General features: G+C 43.5%; 1 protein-coding gene across 10 annotated transcripts in view; it reads left to right on the forward strand.

The window, feature by feature from the left end:
• Positions 1-6762: 6762 nt before the first annotated feature.
• The window catches only part of LOC109892560 (acetyl-CoA carboxylase), a 47373-nt gene continuing 34142 nt past the window's right edge, over positions 6763-19993 (forward strand). For 6 of the 10 annotated variants that reach the window (XM_031826462.1, XM_031826464.1, XM_020485173.2 and 3 more), the window contains exons 1-13: positions 6763-6915; positions 9752-10025; positions 14637-14781; positions 14880-15018; positions 15392-15501; positions 15617-15698; positions 15820-15918; positions 17263-17480; positions 17609-17818; positions 17957-18127; positions 18849-19174; positions 19267-19521; positions 19682-19909. In XM_031826462.1, the coding sequence (XP_031682322.1) occupies positions 9787-10025; positions 14637-14781; positions 14880-15018; positions 15392-15501; positions 15617-15698; positions 15820-15918; positions 17263-17480; positions 17609-17818; positions 17957-18127; positions 18849-19174; positions 19267-19521; positions 19682-19909 (2222 nt within the window). In that variant the 5' untranslated portion in view covers positions 6763-6915; positions 9752-9786. The remainder of the gene's footprint in view (positions 6916-9751; positions 10026-14636; positions 14782-14879; positions 15019-15391; positions 15502-15616; positions 15699-15819; positions 15919-17262; positions 17481-17608; positions 17819-17956; positions 18128-18848; positions 19175-19266; positions 19522-19681; positions 19910-19993) is intronic. The other 4 variants (XM_031826463.1, XM_020485174.2, XM_020485179.2 and 1 more) reach the window with 1 other exon arrangement.

The raw sequence follows: 19993 nt of genomic DNA on the forward strand, positions 1-19993 counted from the left end.
CTTCTATATGGACCTTGGTTTGTGCACGGGAGCATTGTCATGCTGAAACAGGAAAGGTCCTTCCCCAAACTGGGGGGAAACTGGGGTCCTTCCCCAACTTTGCCACAAAGTTGGAAGCACAGAATCATTTAGAATGCCATTGTATGCTGTAACGTTAAGATTTCCCTTCACTGGAACTAAGGGGCCTAGCCCGAACCATGACAAACAGCCCCAGACCATTAATTATCCTCCACCAAACTTTACAGTGAGCACTAGGCATTTGGGCAGGTAGCGTTCTCCTGGCACCTGCCAAACCCATATTAGTCCTTCAGACTGCCAGATGGTGAAGCGTGATTCATCACTCCAGAGAACGCGTTTCCCTTGCTCCAGTGTCCAATGGTGGTGAGCTTTAGACCACTCCAGCCGACATTGCAGCATCCGGGTGTCCACTACAGAGGACATTTCTTGATAATCTCTTATTTAGCTCTTATTTAATGTGAAAAACATATTACACTGTCCCGGCAACTCACTTAACTATTCCTGAGATATTCACTTACTGGAAACAATTTGAATACCAAACACAAAAATTATAAATAATAATTGCACACTTATTTTCAACTTTCCATAACATTTTCTAAAGTTGTCAGGGTCACACCCCCACACTTATTATCACAGAAAAGACAAAAATGTCATCTCAAAGGGACAAAAGTGGCTTGTATGGCCTCAGAGATATGACCAAGAACTGATGGACAAAAATGTATTGCTGGGTCTCAGGAGGAGCTCTTAATTGCCAAGAAACATTCAAATCAAATCAAATCAAATCAAATTTCATTTGTCACATACACATGGTTAGCAGATGTTAATGCAAGTGTAGCGAAATGCTTGTGCTTCTAGTTCTGACAATGCAGTAATAACCAACAAGTAATCTAGCTAACAATTCCAAAACTACTACCTTATAGACACAAGTGTAAGGGGATAAAGAATATGTACATAAAGATATATGAATGAGTGATGGTACAGAGCGGCATAGGCAAGATACAGTAGATGGTATTGAGTACAGTATATACATATGAGATGAGTATGTAAACAAAGTGGCATAGTTAAAGTGGCTAGTGATACATGTATTACATAAAGATGCAGTAGATGATATAGAGTACAGTATATACGTATACATATGAGATGAATAATGTAGGGTATGTAAACATTATATTAGGTAGCATTGTTTAAAGTGGCTAGTGATATATTTTACATAATTTCCCATCAATTCCCATTATTAAAGTGGCTGATGATGCAGTCTCAATTACCATTGGGTCTTCAATGCCACTTGCTCCTTCCACTCTTCTCACTGCCTCCAAATAGGAGACCCACTGGACAACCCTTTTTCTCACCACCTCTGTCTCCTTCACCCTAACAAGGCAATTTGGGGATTTGGGCGCATGTTCGTCAACACAGTTGCAGCATATAACCTCAGCTGGCATACACTCAAAACATTTGGAAGAATCTTAGTGTTCTTGGCACTGAAAATGGCCCCCAAAAGGTTGTTTAAAGAACCCCATAGGAGGTGGGGTTCATTGAGGAACCTCCTCAGTTGGTGGGGGTTCTTGCAGGAGCCTAACTGCCCAACTGAACCATTTTGATTTGAATTTGAAAGGATTGCAGGTTAAGGCACTTAACTGAAACATGTAAAGATCTCCTTAATAATTTAAGTTATGGTTGTCCCTTGTATGGTCTAAATGTATATTGTTTTATGATGATACCATCTTTTCATATTTGTGCAAATCTTTCTAAAACAGACAATGGACACAATTCAATGGATATGAATCAACAAAGAGGTAAGAATATGTAGGCTATATGTAGGCTATATACAGGCTGTATCACAACCGGCCGTGATTGGGCAGCACACGATTGAAGAAGAGTCCCATAGGGCGGCACACAATTGGCACGCCAGCATAGTCCAGGTTTGGCCGGTCGGTGTAGGCCGTCATTGTAAATAAGAATATGTTGAAGGCTAGCTGTACTGGGTGCAGATGACTGAACTGCTCACTTTTCTGTCTGTGTCTGCAGGTATACAGACAAGGAGGCATACAAAGGTATGTCAATTGGTATTGGTATGTTATGCATATCACATTTACCATCCTTCTCCTTTACCTCTTCAATGAATATCCCATAGGCCTCTACATTATGGACAATGTGTGTATATGAAAACTATTATCAAAACAGTTTTTTTCATTCACATTCACCATGAATACTGTTGTGTGTTGTGTTAAGCATCTGTATAATTATATTTATGGGATTCCCAGACTTCACCCTCTCTACACCTCTGATTAATATAACAGGAAACCTGTTACTGCAAAATCATTGTGGCTATGGATACGGAGAACATCAAGACATTAACATCAACATGCAAGAGGATATATCCATTGGACTTGGGGCTCTGTTGGGAGTTTACCTCATATTTGGATTTTTAAATGCTGCTTTGCCACTAAAATCATAATAAACACTGAGAACTAAAATATTGTGTTATTGTTGTTATTGTTATACATATTATTATAATTAATAATAATAATAATTAATTAATTAATTATTATAATTAATAATAACAGAGGAGGGGTAGTTTAAAAATTTACCCCAAAAGGTTCTTCAAAAGGTTCTTCGAGGATCCATTAAAAGGGGTTCTTTGAAGAACTTATAGGGGTTCCACCACAGTTTCAATTTGAAGAACCCCTGAAGGATACTCCAGGAGCCTTTTCTTTTTAGGGTGTACATTATTCTTCCCTATCTACCTCCCCAAAACCTTAAACACGGGCACCCTCATAGATATCATCCTAACCAACTTCCCCTCTAAATACACCTCTGCTGTCTTCAACCAAGATCTCAGCGATCACTGCCTCATTGCCTGCATCCGTAATGGGTCAGCGGTCAAACGACCTCCACTCATCACTGTAAAACGCTCCCTGAAACACTTCTGCGAGCAGGCCTTTCTAATCGACCTGGCCAGGGTATCCTGGAAGGATATTGATCTCATCCCGTCAGTAGAGGATGCCTGGATATTTTTTTTAAAAATGCCTTCCTAACCATCTTAAATAAACATGCCCCATTCAAGAAATTTAGAACCAGGAACAGATATAGCCCTTGGTTCTCCCCAGACCTGACTGCCCTTAACCAACACAAAAACATCCTATGGCGTTCTGCATTAGCATCGAACAGCCCCCGTGATATGCAGCTGTTCAGGGAAGCTAGAAATCATTATACACAGGCAGTTAGAAAAGCCAAGGCTAGCTTTTTCAAGCAGAAATTTGCTTCCTGCAAAACTAACTCAAAAAAGTTCTGGGACACTGTAAAGTCCATGGAGAATAAGAACACCTCCTCCCAGCTGCCCACTGCACTGAAGATAGGAAACACTGTCACCACTGATAAATCCACCATAATTGAGAATTTCAATAAGCATTTTTCTACGGCTGGCCATGCTTTCCACCTGGCTACTCCTACCCCGGACAACAGCACTGCACCCCCAACAGCAACTCGCCCAAGCCTTCCCCATTTCTCCTTCTCCCAAATCCATTCAGCTGATGTTCTGAAAGAGCTGCAAAATCTGGACCCCTACAAATCAGCCGGGCTAGACAATCTGGACCCTTTCTTTCTAAAATTATCTGCCGAAATTGTTGCCACCCCTATTACTAGCCTGTTCAACCTCTCTTTCGTGTCGTCTGAGATTCCCAAAGATTGGAAAGCAGCTGCGGTCATCCCCCTCTTCAAAGGGGGGGACACTCTTGACCCAAACTGCTACAGACCTATATCTATCCTACCGTGCCTTTCTAAGGTCTTCGAAAGCCAAGTCAACAAACAGATTACCGACCATTTCGAATCTCACCATACCTTCTCTGCTATGCAATCTGGTTTCAGAGCTGGTCATGGGTGCACCTCAGCCACGCTCAAGGTCCTAAACGATATCTTAACCGCCATCGATAAGAAACATTACTGTGCAGCCGTATTCATTGATCTGGCCAAGGCTTTCGACTCTGTCAATCACCATATCCTCATCGGCAGACTCGACAGCCTTGGTTTCTCAAATGATTGCCTCGCCTGGTTCACCAACTACTTCTCTGATAGAGTTCAGTGTGTCAAATCGGAGGGTCTGCTGTCCGGACCTCTGGCAGTCTCTATGGGGGTGCCACAGGGTTCAATTCTTGGACCGACTCTCTTCTCTGTATACATCAATGAGGTTGCTCTTGCTGCTGGTGAGTCCCTGATCCACCTCTACGCAGACGACACCATTCTGTATACTTCCGGCCCTTCTTTGGACACTGTGTTAACAACCCTCCAGGCAAGCTTCAATGCCATACAACTCTCCTTCCGTGGCCTCCAATTGCTCTTAAATACAAGTAAAACTAAATGCATGCTCTTCAACCGATCGCTACCTGCACCTACCCGCCTGTCCAACATCACTACTCTGGACGGCTCTGACTTAGAATACGTGGACAACTACAAATACTTAGGTGTCTGGTTAGACTGTAAACTCTCCTTCCAGACCCATATCAAACATCTCCAATCCAAAGTTAAATCTAGAATTGGCTTCCTATTTCGCAACAAAGCATCCTTCACTCATGCTGCCAAACATACCCTTGTAAAACTGACCATCCTACCAATCCTCGACTTTGGCGATGTCATTTACAAAATAGCCTCCAATACCCTACTCAACAAATTGGATGCAGTCTATCACAGTGCAATCCGTTTTATCACCAAAGCCCCATATACTACCCACCATTGCGACCTGTACGCTCTCGTTGGCTGGCCCTCGCTTCATACTCGTCGCCAAACCCACTGGCTCCATGTCATCTACAAGACCCTGCTAGGTAAAGTCCCCCCTTATCTCAGCTCGCTGGTCACCATAGCATCTCCCACCTGTAGCACACGCTCCAGCAGGTATATCTCTCTAGTCACCCCCAAAACCAATTCTTTCTTTGGCCGCCTCTCCTTCCAGTTGTCTGCTGCCAATGACTGGAACGAACTACAAAAATCTCTGAAACTGGAAACACTTATCTCCCTCACTAGCTTTAAGCACCAACTGTCAGAGCAGCTCACAGATTACTGCACCTGTACATAGCCCACCTATAATTTAGCCCAAACAACTACCTCTTTCCCAACTGTATTTAATTTTAATTTATTTATTTATTTTGCTCCTTTGCACCCCATTATTTTTTATTTCTACTTTGCACATTCTTCCATTGCAAAACTACCATTCCAGTATTTTACTTGCTATATTGTATTTACTTTGCCATCATGGCCTTTTTTGCCTTTACCTCCCTTCTCACCTCATTTGCTCACATTGTATATAGACTTGTTTATACTGCATTGTTGACTGTATGTTTGTTTTTACTCCATGTGTAACTCTGTGTCGTTTTATCTGTCGAACTGCTTTGCTTTATCTTGGCCAGGTCGCAATTGTAAATGAGAACTTGTTCTCAACTTGCCTACCTGGTTAAATAAAGGTAAAATAAATAAATAAAATAAATCTGCATACACTGGATACATGCCCAAATGTTTTGCATTTATAACACTGGAGCGGCTTGTGCACAAAAGCTCTTGCAAGGTATCTCATAAAGCCTAGCTTTACATGAGAAAACAGTAATATGGACAAAATGGGTTTCCTTACTCCATCCACCATACAGTCGATGTGCACCAATCACTTCATCTACTTCTTCTGCATAAACTTCATTCAAAATAGCCCCCTTGAGAGGGGCTTTGCTTCGGAAATCCATATACAAAATATTCCAATCACAAAGCATGGTACTTCTGTTCTGCGGACACGCAAAAAATCTGAACAAGATCACCTCTTGTGACTCTCACCCAAGCCACCTTACCCAACGCCTCCATGATACTCTTTGAGACTTCAAACATTTACCAATATCTGAACAAGAGAGCCTCATCGAAATTGCAACGTGGTTCTGTGAAAATGTAATTTAATCAGAAGCCACTGCCAGATTTCTGGATAGGGCTGCACTCAGAGTTTCTTGCCTTGGCAAATCACGCTGTTAAGACACTGATGCCCTTTGCAACCTCGTACCTATGTGAACTCGGCCCTCACTAGCATGCAAACTAAATGCAGGCACAGACTGTGTGTGGAACATGATTTAAGACTGAGACTCTCTCCAATACAATCCAACATTGCAGAGTTATGTGCATCCTTTCAAGCACACCCTTCTCATTAACCTGTGGTGAGTAATTCACCATTTTTGATGAACAATACGGTTTTATATGTAAGATGGCTAAATAAAGAGAAAAATTATTGATTATTATTATATTATTTGTGCCCTGGTCCTATAAGAGCTCTTTGTCACTTCCCACCAGCCGGGATGTGACAAAAACTCACACTCATTCTTATTTGTAATAAATGTATCATATAGTGTGTGTGTCTTGCAGGCTTACAATGATGGCTAAAACAACATTTGAGAGTGCACTGACCCTGGTGCAGCTGGAGGTTGAATGATTACGGGGGTACGGGACTATAAAACGTTTAGGAACCACTGTATTAAGGTATCTATACTTTTACTGATGTATGACAATTGGGTACTTTTGACACATTGATTCGACTACGTAGTATACCACCCCAGGCCATACTGGACCAAACACGTGGGACAGGACAAAGGTTTTCTCATTGGGCACACCTCCTCCCAGTCAGTTCCAGTTATGGCTCTTTCTGCCCTCCTCCTGAAATCGTCGCGCAATCCGATTGGTCCTCCGCTGCAGCGTGAGGCCAAAAGTAACCCATCTTCGCATCACACCATTCGCTGCTGTCAAAAACGTCTCTTGTAGTTGCGTTAGGTCATCATAGTGTGATTTTTGTTTGGAAATGCATGTCTGAACCAGAGTGAATAAGTAATCACCCATCCTTTGGGATAAAAATATCCAGGATTGCTTGTCGGTTTATTTCACACGGTGAGTACACTGACTGTCTGTGTACAGTATAACGCTAAGTAGCTAGCTGCCTGTATATAACTACACCTTGCATGCCATTGTGCTAGCTAGTAAGATGCCGGTCTGACTAGCTAGCTAGCTGCAAATGTCAGTAACCCACACTTTCTTATATGATACGCATTCACATCCACCAGATTTGTATTGCGACGAAGGCGTTTTGATTGATTTGATTATCGTAGTTAAACCATAACGCGACACAAAATTAGTAGTTACTAGCATGATTTGATGTAGCTACTGTAGCTAGCTAGCTAACGTGTGTTACTTTGCTCGACAGGATTCCCATCCATAAGATTCACCAGTTTTGGGCCGGTGCGGGGTAGACATTTATTTCCCCATCATTAGTCAACATGGACTCGAGGGTAGACGTAACATAGTAAACGTAAATCCGGAGTACTCTTATTTAGTTTGCTATGTTTCGTTTAGTTCATATGGTATGTATTATGTGGGTAATCATCCAATTCGTATGCTATGCTGCAAATGTCAATTCTTTGTGGCTAATGTTTATTAGGCTATGATTTAGGGTTGGGCAGTGGTTCCTACTAGTTATGGGTACTTTTCAGCCGTGTACTTTGTCTACTTAAATTAACTATGCTACTTTATTACAATTCGCTAGGCCGAAAAAAGTCAGCAAAGCCCTCTCCCGCTTGAATGAATGATGGGAATTAACTCGGCTACTTTTCAATTCGCAAGTCAGAAAGTCGTCAGCTGAGCCATCTCTCTTTAGGATGAACGATATGCATCTTCTAGCGATCTATTGATGCATATCACGAAGTACACTACTGGTTTGACAGTCTGCTGTCTGTCACGCTTCACTATACCTCGGTGTGTTGTGGATGCAGTCAAATTTCTTTACATGGATGGAGAGGGCATGATGTTCTTTCAATGTCTATGTGAGTCCTGTATAATGTAGTAACAATTAGTCCAAATCCACTTAGCCTGTTTTTTTGGCACATTGATTTTATTTTGCGTGTTTCATATGCAGCCAAGAAATGCTGGTGCGTAGGCTTACTGTGATTTGATTTATGAACTGCAAACTTGACTAGTTTATAAATGGGCTCAACTGACTAAATACAATATCATATCCTTGCCATTCATACATTATATAATGTAGTTATGTCTATGGTATCGTAACAGGACAAGTAAATAAAATATCTTGTTAGTGTTTTTGATATGAAGTCCATCTTGACTTTCCTGACAGACGTTAAAGTGAGTGTCAGTAGCCTACCAAATCGCATTGGTAAGAGCCATTAATTTGACACTATAATTTGTAGCCTTTTTGGTGGTTATCTCCAGATAAATTATGAAAACATTAAATGAAGATGATGAGTCCTCCTCACTGCAGGAACAAAAGGTAGGTTAGTGGAGCAATAGCCTCACTCTGGTCCAAAATATGGTAAAATGGATTGAATTGTTTTTAAAGCTAATGACACTTATGGTATTTTCAGAGATTGATATAGGTATACTGATTTAATCAAAGTGTTGACAATGGACTGCTGTTTTCAGTGTAGGAAGGCCCATGATTAACACCTGCTTCATTCTTCAGTCATACCTGTATTGCAGATAGCTGAGAATTCCTCTTAAAAGGACGTTTAAAGCCTGTGGAAGTCAGCAGACTCTTAATTATTTAATAAGAAATCTGTGGGTCAGTTGTTAAACAAGTACTTTTTTTTAAATAAATGACATACAGCAGTTCACTTTCTGAAATTCTTTCAATAATTTAACTGATGTTCAATCTTTTCTCAACATTTATGGATCCAGAACTTAATTGAGGATCTCTTGTTTATTTTAGAGACCAATTTTTCTGTTGGTGAAAAATCAGGTCCTATTAAAAACATACTTTATGTAAAGTTGTTGGTGCTATAGCTTGCAAAATAAACAAATGTGACTTTTGGTGACAAAATACTGTTTGTTTCTAACGTTATAACTGTTTTCCTCAAGAAATTCAAATCTGCTTCATGTTTTATTTCCTTGCCACGATACTTCAGAGTATCGTGACACTGGTATCGTGACAACACTGCAAGAGTGTTCAATAATTTCACTGTGTATTTAGGATGGAATCAAGCTAAAACACTGAAGTTGTCCGGGATGAGATTTGAACATGCAACTTCCTATCCACCCAGAACAATCGCCCTACTTTAGGTTTTGTCTTAAGTAAACTTCTTTCTTATGCAACCATATCAAACGTTAGATATCATACTAATTTGAGTGTCCCGGATTTACATGTACTATGTTATGTCTTGTATATGATACCAGGCTGTTAGAGCCCTGTTAAACATAATGTATTATCATGCTGGGTAGCTATGTCTTTGATCAGTGCTATTCACTCACCTTCACTTAAATTATGTCTCCGGTGCTGGGCTTGTTTTTCAGGTCCAGCAGCTTAAACTGCTGCTGATAAGGTGTGTCTGTCTTCTGGTTGCTCTGGTCATGCGCAGTTGCAGTTTCGAGAAATTATACCCCCTCAAAGACTAATATCAAGGCAGACCATGCCTCTCAAAACAGTCAACTAGCACTAGTTGACTGCGTGGTTTTGGATTGGAGTTTGTTGTAGCTATGAGATATATTACAGTAAGCACTTTATTTAAGAAGGATTGGGAGGTATTGCAATCTACCATTCTTTTTGCAATATGAATGCAGCGTCAGCATAATTGTTGTGCAACTCTACTCACTGATGAAGTCTGACTAGCAACAGCCCATGACAGGATGACCCTGTCATCACGCTGTGGCCTGACTTGAGTACTCCATCTATCTCCTGCTTTATAAATACATGTGGTTTTGATTCCCCTCCTCTCTCCAGTGCTCACAGCCTGCCAGGGTGGTGACAGTCCAGCCATGACACAGCAGGATGCGCCTGCCAATAAGCCTGCTGCCCCGAACCTGGCCGTGCTGCACTCCAATTTTATCATCGGCTCTGTGTCAGAGGAGAACTCTGAGGATGAGTTTTTGGGGAAGCCAGACATGACGCTGGGCCTGGAGGAGAAGGAGCGCTCCATATCCCCCACCTCTAGCCTCAGTTCAGAGAACAGCAGCTACGAGATGGGCTTTGACAACATTGACGGACCCCACATGAGGTCAGAACCCGGGCTTTTCTTTCTTGTTTGTTTTACCTGAGTCTCTCTGTTTGGTTTGTATTGTGTATCCAGGCATGGCATCCACACAAGTGTTTAATCATAGCATGGTCCTTACGGAGGTTACTGTTCTCAATAGATTATACAAGCTGATACTGCACTAGCTTTAATTGCAGCAACAATCTTCCCCCAGTCATATGGGAGGAAGAAACCTCCAATACAGACCTGTCTCCATCAGATGAGTCTGGAGGGGAGTATTCTGAAATGGCAGCAGGAGGAGAACACTGGCTTCAGTTCAGTGCTAACCCCCTGGCTGGCTCCCTCTTCTCTGCTGTGTGTGTTTAAAAACATGGCCAGGCCAGCTTCACACCCTGCCTGCTATAGAGGAGCTGTGTGTTCTGGGAGGACTGGCCTCCCTGCTGCTGCTGTCCTTCTGCCAGCAGCCTCAGCCCAGAGCTCTCCCTGGAGCCTGGTTTCACCAGCTCTCCTTTGTATTCAGCGGCTCTTTTTACAGCTACTGGGACTAGGCTGTAGAGAATGGAAGTTGTGAATGAGTGTGGTATACATCAGACTTGATTTGTATGGTTAAGTGGCAAATATGGTGCTGGCAGGAAGAATATGGCTACATTTGTACATATAGTAAGCTTTGGCTGTTTTGTTTCTCACTGTTTTTCTTGTTGCAAACTCTTTGTGTAGGTTATTTGGTCTAGTGAGGTTAAGCTAGAGTATATGCCTGCCTTGGCCCTGGCTTGTTGTTGGAATTGAAGCATTGTAATAGAGACTCAGGCTGTGACAGTCATGGAATTTTGGATGTTATTGGTCAGCCAAATGATCGCTGTCACCGTTATAACCCTTTGAATAAAAACAATGATATATATACATTTCTATATTACACATTTTCTTATATCATCTGCGCCTGACTGCATGTGCTCCTGCTGCAGGGAGGGGTGTGTTGCCTAGGCAACCGAAAACGTGTCAACCACAACACCTTGCTTGTTTCAATAAGGAGCAACACAGTTTCATCACATTGTAGAGCAGAGATCATCAACTAGATTCAGCTGTGGGTGGACTTATTTCTTCTTTTGAGTGGATTGTCAGGGGGCAGGAACATCGTTGCAAGTCATTTGTATACTGCAAATTGACCGCAAGAAGCCCAAATATATTAATGTATTTATTTAGGCTTCTTGCAGCCAATTTGCAGTATATAAGTTATTTGCAACGACGTTCCTGCCCCCTGACAATCCACTAAAGAAAACAAATCGGCCTGTGGCTAAATCTAGTTGATCCCTGCTCTACAATGTGATGAAATATTCTATTTGACTAGAACATATTCATTTCAAACCTTGCAAATGTTTGTGTACGGTCACATACACTGAGTGTACAAAACATTAGAACATGCTCTTTCTGTGACAGCTTTCACCTGGTCAGTCTATGATCCCTTATTGATGCCACTTGTTCAATTCACTTCAATCAGTGTTGAAGGGGAGGAGACAAGTTAAAGAAGGCTTTTTAAGCTTTGAGACAATCAAGGCGTGGATTGTGTATGTGTGCCATTCAGAGGGTGAATGGGCAAGACAAAGATTTAAGTGCCTTTGAACAGGGTATGGTAGTAGGTGCCTTTGAACAGGGTATGGTAGTAGGTGCCAGACGCACTGGTTTGTGTCAAGAACTGTAACGCTGCTGGTTTCTTTTTACGCTCAAGTTTCCTGTGTAAAATCACTGAATTTGGCCACCAGTTGGGGGGCCCTTTTTAGAGTCCATGTTAAAGCAGAAACGGACTCAACCACACAAATGCCCGGCTGTCCAGTCTTCAGTCAGCTTTTTTAGAATATGTAGATGGTGTCATGGTTATTTTATTTTAATGCTGGTTTTCATCCATAATCGGTTACAGTTATACGGTGATTGTGCCAGCCCTAATAGAGACTGGTTAGAGTCAGGCCTACAGTCACTCTAGCAGTAAGGTTTTAGTGGTCCAATACCCTGAGGAAATAAATATTCACACTGCTGTTCACCTGTCAGCTAGGCCTAACTCTTTCATTCACCTCGGGCTACATGCCATGGTTGGACAATAGCAGTGTACACACTCCTATATTAACCTATTGGCAATAATTTGGTGGTAGGATAGAAAGAAAACAATTCAAATGTACAGTGGGGGAAAAAAGTATTTAGTCAGCCACCAATTGTGCAAGTTCTCCCACTTAAAAATGAGAGGCCTGTAATTTTCATCATAGGTACACTTCAACTATGACAGACAAAATGGGAACAAAAAAATCCAGAAAATCACATTGTAGGATTTTTTATGAATTTATTTGCAAATGATGGTGGAAAATAAGTATTTGGTCAATAACAAAAGTTTATCTCAATACTTTGTTATATACCCTTTGTTGGCAATGACAGCGGTCAAACGTTTTCTGTAAGTCTTCAAGGTTTTCACACTGTTGCTGGTGTTTTGGCCCATTCCTCCATGCAGATCTCCTCTAGAGCAGTGATGTTTTGGGGCTGTTGCTGGGCAACACAGACTTTCAACTCCCTCCAAAGATTTTCTATGGGGTTGAGATCTGGAGACTGGCTAGGCCACTCCAGTACCTTGAAATGCTTCTTACGAAGCCCCTCCTTCGTTGCCCAGGCGGTGTGTTTGGGATCATTGTCATGCTGAAAGACCCAGCCACGTTTCATCTTCAATGCCCTTGCTGATGGAAAGAGATTTTCACTCAACTCACGATACATGGCCCCATTCATTCTTTCCTTTACACGGATCAGTCGTCCTGGTCCCTTTGCAGAAAAACAGCCCCAAAGCATGATGTTTCCACCCCCATGCGTCACAGTAGGTATGGTGTTCTTTGGATGCAACTCGTCGTGTTTTGAGGACAAAGAATGCTGAGTTGAGTTTTTACCAAAAAGTTATATTTTTGGTTTCATCTGACCATATGACATTCTCACAATCTTCTTCTGGATCATCCAAATGCTTTCTAGCAAACTTCAGACGGGCCTGGACATGTACTGGCTTAAGCAGGGGGACACGTCTGGCACTGCAAGATTTGAGTCCCTGGCGGCGTAGTGTGTTACTGATGGTAGGCTTTGTTACTTTGGTCCCAGCTCTCTGCAGGTCATTCACTAGGTCCCCCCCGTGTGGTTCTGGGATTTTTGCTCACCGTTCTTGTGATCATTCTGACCCCACAGGGTGAGATCTTGCGTGGAGCCCCAGATCGAGGGAGATTATCAGTGGTCTTGTATGTCTTCCATTTCCTAATAATTGCTCCCACAGTTGATTTCTGCAAACCAAGCTGCTTACCTATTGCAGAGTCAGTCTTCCCAGCCTGGTGCAGGTCTACAATTTTGTTTCTGGTGTCCTTTGACAGCTCTTTGGCCTTGGCCATAGTGGAGTTTGGAGTGTGACTTTTGTGGACAGGTGTCTTTTATACTGATAACAAGTTCAAACAGGTGCCATTAAAACAGGTAACGAGTGGAGGACAGAGGCGCCTCTTAAAGAGGAAGTTACAGGTCTGAGAGCCAGAAATCTTGCTTGTTTGTAGGTGACCAAATACTTATTTTCCACCATAATTTGCAAATAAATTCATAAAAAAATCCTACAATGTGATTTTCAGGATTTTTTTTTTTTCTTCTCATTTTGTCTGTCATAGTTAAAGTGTACCTAATGATGAAAATTACAGGCTTACTTTAATTTATTACTTTTTATGTGGGAGAACTTGCACAATTGGTGGCTGACTAAATACTTTTTTGCCCCACTGTACATCAGATATCAAGTTAGGTTTAACTAAACATCATGCCAAAGTATTTACCTACAGTGTCTTTGGTGTTGACTGAGCTTTCAGACTTATGATGTGCCAGTTTGACAAAGGAAGCATGTTTTTGTTCCTTTTTTAGTGATCAGTTGTAGTCTCACAGCTCTCCACAGCTGCCCTCATCTCTGGTTGGGCTTCAGGGGAGTATGTGATGAGGGAATGTGAGTGTTGATGGTGAAACTCGACAGTGGGAGGGGAGACTCTCCTCCCCCACCCCTCTCTCCTATAGGGCAAGGGGGAGCTCAGCTTAGCTCTGTAACGGGAAGTGCCATTCTCTGGGGGGTTTCATTCAGAAGCCTCTGTCTGAATGTAGCATGCCTGCTGAGGAGAGCACAGATCTCCCCAATATCCTCATGATGCAACAGTGCAGTGTCTGGCCACAGCAGCCAGCCAAACGCAGACTGGGGGCTCTGCCTCTGCCACACCCTCCTGGGTGAATAGATGCCTGCTCCTCCTCCCCATCCTCCCACTGGCTCTCTCTGTGGGTGGAGCCTAGTTTATTTTTCCCTCAGTGGAAATGCAAGAGTGTGCAAAGCTGTCATCAAGGCAAAGGGTGGCTGTTCTGAAGAATCTCAAATATATAAAATAGATATTTTTGATGTGTTTAACACTTTGGTTACTACATGATTCCATGTGTAATTTCATAATTTTGATGTCTTCACTGTTATTCTACAATGTAGAAAAACTTTAGACTGAGTAGGTGTGTCAACTTTTGATTGGTACTGTACATTTTTATGATTGTGTTTTATGTTTATGCTGGGAAATGGTGAACCTCATCAACTGTACACTCTTAATGCGGAAATAATGTTAGTTGTTCACACAGACCAAGCATGTCTGGGCTGCACCTGGTCAAGCAGGGACGAGACCGGCGTCGCATCGACCTGCAGAGAGATTTCACTGTGGCCTCCCCCGCCGAGTTCGTCACCCGCTTCGGAGGCAATAAGGTCATCGAGAAGGTAAGAACAGGGCTTCTTTAGCTTCTGTTGCCTAGTTTTACCACATTGACAGAGTATTTCAGAGACTAGTCCCCCACTCACATCTCTTCCTGTCTCAGGTCCTCATTGCCAACAATGGCATCGCGGCGGTTAAGTGCATGCGCTCCATCCGCCGCTGGGCTTACGAGATGTTCCGCAACGAGCGTGCCATCCGTTTTGTCGTCATGGTAACCCCCGAGGACCTGAAGGCCAATGCAGGTGTGCTTTACATTACGGAAGCATCACCACTAGTAACAGCAGAGTGACTAGTCTCTACCCATTCTCTCCTAACTCTGCTTAATAAACAAGCAGACCCACGAGGCTCCCAGGGATGGACCAGAGCAGGCTGTCTGTTGGTTTTGTCCTGCCATGCACTGAACAGCCAAGCATGACCTAGTTCAGAAGACTATGCTCTGTCTGATGGTGTAGAAAGGCAGTGCATTCTGAAAGTGCTGTCATGTGTAAATAGTTTGACACTGATGGTTTAGATGAGATGATATTGAGAGACAAAAGGTCAGATTAAATGTTGGACTGTTATACATGCTATCTTATGTGCAGAGCGAAATGGTTTTCACTCCACTATCTTCTACAGAGTACATAAAGATGGCCGACCACTATGTGCCTGTGCCAGGAGGGACCAATAACAACAACTATGCCAACGTGGAGCTCATTCTGGACATTGCCAAGCGAATACCTGTGCAGGTACTGCTAGACATTCATTTATTTAGGCCTTGAGTAGACCTTCTAAATAATGATTGAACTTTCTTGAAATCTGTATTTGAACTTGTTGTGTTTAATTCTTGTCTTGTGTCTCCAGGCTGTATGGGCTGGGTGGGGCCACGCCTCAGAGAATCCCAAACTCCCAGAGCTGCTCATGAAGAATGGCATTGCCTTCATGGGTAAGACTGTTTTCTACTGAGTCTAGATCTTTCTTCACACACAGAGCCATGGATACTGCTTTTAGCCCCCCTGTCCTGTGCATGAGTTGGCCTGTAAGATGTGTTCTGCTCCCACTTCCAGGTCCTCCTAGCCAGGCCATGTGGGCACTAGGGGACAAGATTGCCTCATCCATCGTGGCTCAGACAGCTGGCATCCCTACCCTGCCATGGAGTGGAGCAGGTATGTTCGTGCACTGTTTAAAAAAATATATATTTTTCATTAACCTTTTATTTAACCAGGCAAGTCAGTTAAGAATTAAGAACAAATTTGTATTTACAATGACTGCCTACCAAAAGGCCTCCTGTGGGGACGGGGGTCCGGGATTAAAAATCAATAATAAATATAGGACAAAACACACATCACAACAAGAGACAACCCAACACTACATAAAGAGAGACCTAAGACAACATAGCAAGGCAGCAACACATGACAACACAGCATGGTATCAACATAACAACAACATGGTAGCAGCATAAAACATGTTACAAACATTATTGGGCACAGACAACGGCACAAAGGGCAAGAAGGTAGAGACAACATTACACAAAGCTGCCACAACTGTCAGATTGTCCATGACTGAGTCTTTGAATGAAGAGATTGAGATAAAACTGTCTAGTTTGTTATAGCTTCTCCCAGTCGCTAGCTGCAGCGAACTGAAAAGAGGAGCGACCCAGGGATGTGTGTGCTTTGGGGACCTTTAACACAATGTGACTGGCAGAACGGGTGTTGGGTTGGAGGATGAGGGCTGCAGTAGATATCTCAGATAGGGGGGAGTGAGGCCTAAGAGGGTTTTATAAATAAGCATGAATATTTCTGATGTCTTAAGTAAGTGTGTTGTCAGACGGCTCCCATAGAGTGTGTGTGTGTTAGACTTGGGCGGTATACCGGGGTATTTTGAAATGCACACAGTGCATATATTTTTGTTTAATAATTATTTTCACAAATCTAATTGAGCCAGTCACATGGTGTTTGTCTCAAAGAGCACACAGAGCAAACAGAAGTTTTGTGATGAACCAGTGTGAGAAAGGTGATCAAGTTATATTTGAAATTCACTAGCTACTAATGTTTGGCAGCTGAATGTCTTATAACTATAAGTTAACTATCTAAGATGTGCCAAATAAATGTTTTCCAGCTCAGGGCTTCAGCTATGCATTTGGTTTGCTAACTTTGCTAGCTATATGTGGCTAACTTGCAAGATCAACCTTCTTGGTTACAGCAGAGACGGTCAATCCCCTCCTGGATGAAGTGCGAGTAGCCCTTTGAGTTAGTTGTATAACTTCATGAGCTGGGTTTTCTGTGCTTGCAATTAGTTTATGTTCGCTTGCATTTGTTAGCATTTAGCTAGCGTCCGCTATGGGAATTCGCTAGTACTTTGTTTGCATTTCTTTGCATTTGTGAGGGGTGAAAGAAATGGAGCTCCTTGTGTGCGCGGTCGGTAATACCAAACACACTGGTATGGTACAGGAATGGTATGGAAATCTGGATACCGCCCAACCCATGTGTGTGTGTGTGTGTGTGTCTCAGGACTCACAGTGGATTGGACAGAGAGTGACCAGAAGAAGAGGATCATCAATGTTCCGCCTGATCTGTATGAGCTGGGCTGCATCCATGATGTGGAGGCAGGACTGAAGGCTGCGGAGGTGGTGGGCTACCCTGTGATGGTGAAGGCCTCCGAGGGAGGTGGAGGAAAGGGCATCCGCAAAGTCAACTGTGCTGATGACTTCCCCAACCTCTTCAGACAGGTGAGAAGTCCAGTCTAATTCCAGTATCACTAGAAGGTTAAGAGCTGAAATACATGATCAGTATGTGTATAATAATCTAAACTACGTGATCAGTATGATTATGATGCCTTCTCTCCTTGGCTCCTCAGGTCCAGACCGAGGTTCCAGGCTCACCCATCTTCGTGATGCAGCTGGCCAAACACGCTCGTCACCTGGAGGTCCAGCTCCTGGCTGACCAGTACGGCAACGCCATCTCCCTGTTCGGCAGGGACTGCTCCGTACAGCGGCGACACCAGAAGATCATAGAGGAGGCTCCCGCCACCATCTCCACCTCAGCCGTTTTTGAGGACATGGAGAGGGTATGGCACAATTTGTGCTATTGGATGGGAAGAGCTATGCCAATATGTTTCATTTGAGAGAGACTATGACCAGAGGGACTTGTTGACCTGTGGTTAAGTTGCCAGGTTGTGACTGAGTGTCTATTCCTCACTCCTCAGTGTGCAGTGAAGCTGGCTAAGATGGTGGGCTACGTCAGTGCTGGCACAGTGGAGTATCTCTACAGCCAAGATGGCAGCTTCTACTTCCTAGAACTCAACCCTCGTCTGCAGGTGGAACACCCCTGTACTGAGATGGTGGCCGACGTCAACCTGCCTGCTGCACAGCTACAGGTCTGTGTCTTTTTGGTTTTACTATCCTTATCGGTACCAGAAGTCTTCACAAAGATATTAAAACAAGGACAGTTCGGGTATTTTAGGCTTAGGTGTTAGGTTTAGGTTTAGGGAAGCTAGGATTGTGAATGGGAATCAATTGTTTGGTCCCTACAAGGATAGTAAAAGAAACGCGTGTGTGGTGCCCTGCTCATGTTCAGTCTGACACACTTCACTGTTCTCAAAGGTGTTTTATCCCAGGCCTCTGTCTCCATGGTAACTGGCTAGATTAGAGCGAGCTAAACTAAGCTACTCCGCAGCATCTAGACAGAGCTGTTGCTGAAGAAGGCATTCGTCTGTCTGTGCTGTGGTGGAGGGATCTGCTGTCTGTCAACCTCTCTGCAGCATAGACACGATCTAATCTCACTAGGCAGGAAGGTACAGACCACAATGGGATACAACAGTGCTTTGACTCCTGAGTTACACAAAAGTCCAGGCAGGAAGAGTCCATAGGAGAAAGTTCATAACCGTGTTCTAAGTGAGAGAAAAATATCTGTTTCATTCAAGATACAATGTTCCTCTTGTCAGCCAAATAAAACCCTAGCTACCATTTAGGAAATAAAAGGGACATTTTCCTTTGATAAAATTGTTAATAATGATCATGTCATTTCTAAACATTGGACTTTTCAATTAATTTGGCAGAATATTCTTAGTTCTACAGACTAATGGTCTTCCTCCTCAGATTGCCATGGGGATCCCCCTGCACCGTATTAAGGACATCAGAATGATGTATGGGGTCCAGCCCTGGGGAGACTCTATGATTGACTTTGAGGGTCTGTCCACGGCCCCCTCCCCACGTGGACATGTCATCGCTGCCCGCATCACCAGTGAGAACCCGGATGAGGGTTTCAAGCCGAGCTCGGGCACGGTGCAGGAGCTGAACTTCCGCAGTAACAAGAATGTGTGGGGATACTTCAGTGTGGCCGCGGCCGGAGGCCTGCATGAGTTTGCAGACTCCCAGTTTGGCCACTGCTTCTCCTGGGGAGAGAACCGAGAGGAGGCCATCTCGTGAGTACACACACATTAGAAATACTCATGTAAAGTTTGTTGTGTTGTCAGTAACACCCAATGATGTATGGTAACACCTCCTGTGTGTGTAGTAACATGGTGGTGGCCCTGAAGGAGCTGTCTATCAGAGGAGACTTTAGGACCACAGTGGAGTACCTCATCAAGCTGCTGGAGACTGAGAGCTTCCAGCACAACACCATCGACACAGGCTGGCTGGACAGGCTCATCTCAGAGAAGATGCAGGCGGAGCGTCCTGACACCATGCTGGGCATAGTGAGCGGGGCTCTCCACGTGGCTGACGTCAACCTGAGGAACAGTGTCTCCAACTTCCTGCACTCTCTAGAAAGGTCAACACTATTTTAAGCATTGAAGAATGTTATTACTTTAGTCCAGAGAGAAGCTGCAGTGCTCCGGTCACTTTGGGATTGCTATTGATTATGACCCTACACATCTCTATATACACACACACACACACACCATCTCTCCCTCCTCTCTCCCCCTCTGCAGAGGCCAGGTGCTGCCCGCACACACCCTTCTCAACACCGTGGATGTGGAGTTGATCTATGAGGGTACTAAGTATTGTCTGAAGGTGACGCGTCAGTCCCCCAACTCCTATGTGGTCATCATGAACAGCACCGCTGCCGAGGTGGACGTCCATCGCCTCAGCGACGGGGGCCTGTTGCTCTCCTACGACGGCAGCAGCTACACCACCTACATGAAGGAGGAGGTGGACCGGTAGGCTGGATGGAAAGAAAGAATAAATGCGTTCTTTTATTAAAAGGAATATTGAGGCGTTTGCTTGGGGTTGATTTTAGAATT

The sequence above is a fragment of the Oncorhynchus kisutch genome, linkage group LG6 (assembly GCF_002021735.2).
Source record: "Oncorhynchus kisutch isolate 150728-3 linkage group LG6, Okis_V2, whole genome shotgun sequence".
Classification (NCBI taxonomy): Eukaryota; Metazoa; Chordata; class Actinopteri; order Salmoniformes; family Salmonidae; genus Oncorhynchus; species Oncorhynchus kisutch.